General features: G+C 49.0%; 1 protein-coding gene across 2 annotated transcripts in view; it reads left to right on the top strand.

Moving 5' to 3' along the window:
* The window catches only part of smad7 (SMAD family member 7), a 19,284-nt gene that overhangs the window by 5,289 nt on the left and 11,495 nt on the right, over positions 1 to 2,500 (top strand). Inside the window, exons 4-5 of one of the 2 annotated variants that reach the window (XM_043229892.1) lie at positions 1 to 336; positions 1,242 to 1,295. The exon at positions 1 to 336 is cut by the window's left edge and continues 749 nt beyond it. In XM_043229892.1, coding sequence (XP_043085827.1) covers positions 1 to 336; positions 1,242 to 1,295 — 390 coding nt within the window. The remainder of the gene's footprint in view (positions 337 to 1,241; positions 1,296 to 2,500) is intronic. The other variant, XM_043229893.1, reaches the window with a different exon arrangement.

Raw genomic sequence — 2,500 nt, 5'->3', positions numbered from 1 at the left:
CCAGTAAGCCTAACCCCGGCACCGAGGCCGAACTGAAGGCGCTGACGTACTCGATCCTCAAGAAGATCAAGGAGAAGCAGCTGGAGGTGCTCCTGCAGGCGGTGGAGTCCCGCGGCGGAGCGCGCAGCCCCTGCCTCCTCCTGCCGGGGAAAGCGGACGCCAGGCTCGGCCAGCAGTCCTTCCCGCTCCCGCTGCTGCTCTACAAGGTGTTCCGGTGGCCGGACCTCCGGCACTCCTCGGAATTAAAGAGACTCTCTTGCTGTGAATCTTACGGGAAGATCAACCCGGATCTCGTGTGCTGCAACCCGCATCACATGAGCAGACTCTGCGAGCTCGGTACGACCCTCCGTCTCTCCTCTGACCCCGAGCTGCGTGCGCGAATAATAAGAGCGTGCTTTCTGTCGTTGCGCGTAATCTCGGCGCCTGAAGCGCGTGCAGAGATCGAGGAGGACCGCGATAATTACAGCTCGGAAAGGAGTAGAATAGAATAGAAGGGAGAAAACGAGAAAAGAATATAGGAGATTATAGTCGAATCAGAGAAAAGGTTTCAACATATACAAGGAAGATAGAAGACGTGATGAATCATTTTTATATATATATATATATATATATATATATATATATATATATATATATATATATATATATATATATATATATATATAAAAGTAAGAGTATATTTAGTAAGATTGAAATTGTTTGGCTGGTATGAGTTCACTTGCAAAAACAGATAACCTAAACGTTTTTTAAAATGTTATATGCATCAAAGTACTGGGCTGTTTGACTAGAAACTAGAAACATTTTCATGATTTGTGACATGGAGCTGCGCTTCATATTTAACCTCTCTATATAGAAGTCATTTCTGGTCTGTTCGGTCTTCTAAGTGTCCTGCTGTGAGCTACCGATCAGAAGTATTATTCTCGCGGTATTCCGTGCAGTTTAGAGCCGGACTAGACCTCCAGTCTGTGGTTGTTCATGTGAAACCCGCCGGAGGCCCCAGAGTTCAGTGAAGTTAGTTTGCAGCGATCTCTCTGTGTGTGTGTGTGTGTGTGTGTGTGTGTGTGTGTGTGTGTGTGTGTGTGTGTGTGTGTGTGTGTGGAGTCTGGCGCCAGGCGGCCGTGTGTTTATCAGAGCTGTCCTGCCTGTAACCCTCAGCGCTACACAAACACTTTTCCCAGAGAATGCCAGGCCTTATCTTCAGCCCACATCTCCACTCACGGCCTCTCTTTCTTCTCCCGCAGAATCCCCCCCACCCCCGTACTCAAGATACCCCACCGACTTTCTTAAACCACCTGGTAAGTCCACGTTTTTCTCACGTTTACTCTGATGCTGTTCTCAGTGCCGTCTTTCTTTAGTCGCTTCAAAGGCGCATTTGGTTTAAACGCAACGATTCGTCTTAAACACGTTTAGTTTTTGGACATTCACTGCGTCCAAACACGCAATTAAGAGTTTCGCCTTAAGACGTGAACCCTTTAAAAAAGTTTGGTTTGAGTTAAAAACTGCATGCAATGAAGGTTTTGGGTGTGTTTTTTTTACCGCGTAATACCACGGTGCACGAATCCGGTAATCATTCGGTACCCCGCTACATGTAACGATACCGTTCTGTGCGTCCTGCTGTTGTACCGTGGTAATAACGTGGTAGCAATCGTTCCGTGGCACGATTTCACGAGTATGCTGAATGGTCCCCGTGCTCGAGCAGCTGGAGCCGATGCGCGAAAAGCGCAGGATGTGAATGTCGTTGTGTAATAAACGTCGCGTGAAGTATGGAAACGTGGAGCACAGAAAGGAAAAGCCGAGAGAGCTGATTTATCTGCCGAATTAATCTGAGGTTTTGGGAGTGTCGCTCTCTACCCATAATGCCGCACGGCTCTCGAGCGTGTCCTGTATATTGGCTTCAGATAAGCGTGTTGTGTTTGGCGGCGTCCCGGATGAGGTTTCCTGCCGATCGGCCCGTAAAGATCCGTCTCGATCCCGGCCAAGGCCGCGCAGTTAAACAGTATCACTTACGCGTTGAGAAATCCGGCGAGCGCCGTGCTTTGAGCCCGCTTTTGCGCGCCTCGGTGTTTATAGTTGCGTGCGCGCTCGTGCGTGTGTGTGTGTGTGTGTGTGTGTGTGTGTGGGAACGACTCTGCGCTGATTGACATTGGCCCTCGATCTTTGAGTCATTCTTCTTTTATGAATCAGTTTGGGGTTTCGGAGCGACTGAGAGAGAAAGCAAGAATGTGAACGAGAAAAGGCGCCGCGGTGGAGGACAGGAAAGCCAGTTTGGGGAGGACATTTCCTGTGAACACACACACACACACACACACACACACACACACGCTTCCATTAGCCGCGTTCGCCTCTTGGACGCGAGACAGAACAAAAGAAGGGCGATTTTCTCCGACTGAAAGAGAGAGTGACGCTGAACGCTGGGAGGAAGTTATTCGCTGCTTGTTCTGTGTGTGTGTGTGTGTTGTTATTAACGTCAGGACCGTTTGACAGTAGTTTAGGACGATTC

Source organism: Puntigrus tetrazona, unplaced genomic scaffold, assembly GCF_018831695.1.
Source record: "Puntigrus tetrazona isolate hp1 unplaced genomic scaffold, ASM1883169v1 S000000116, whole genome shotgun sequence".
Lineage (NCBI taxonomy): Eukaryota > Metazoa > Chordata > Actinopteri > Cypriniformes > Cyprinidae > Puntigrus > Puntigrus tetrazona.
This window is presented reverse-complemented; position numbering and strand designations above follow the sequence as displayed.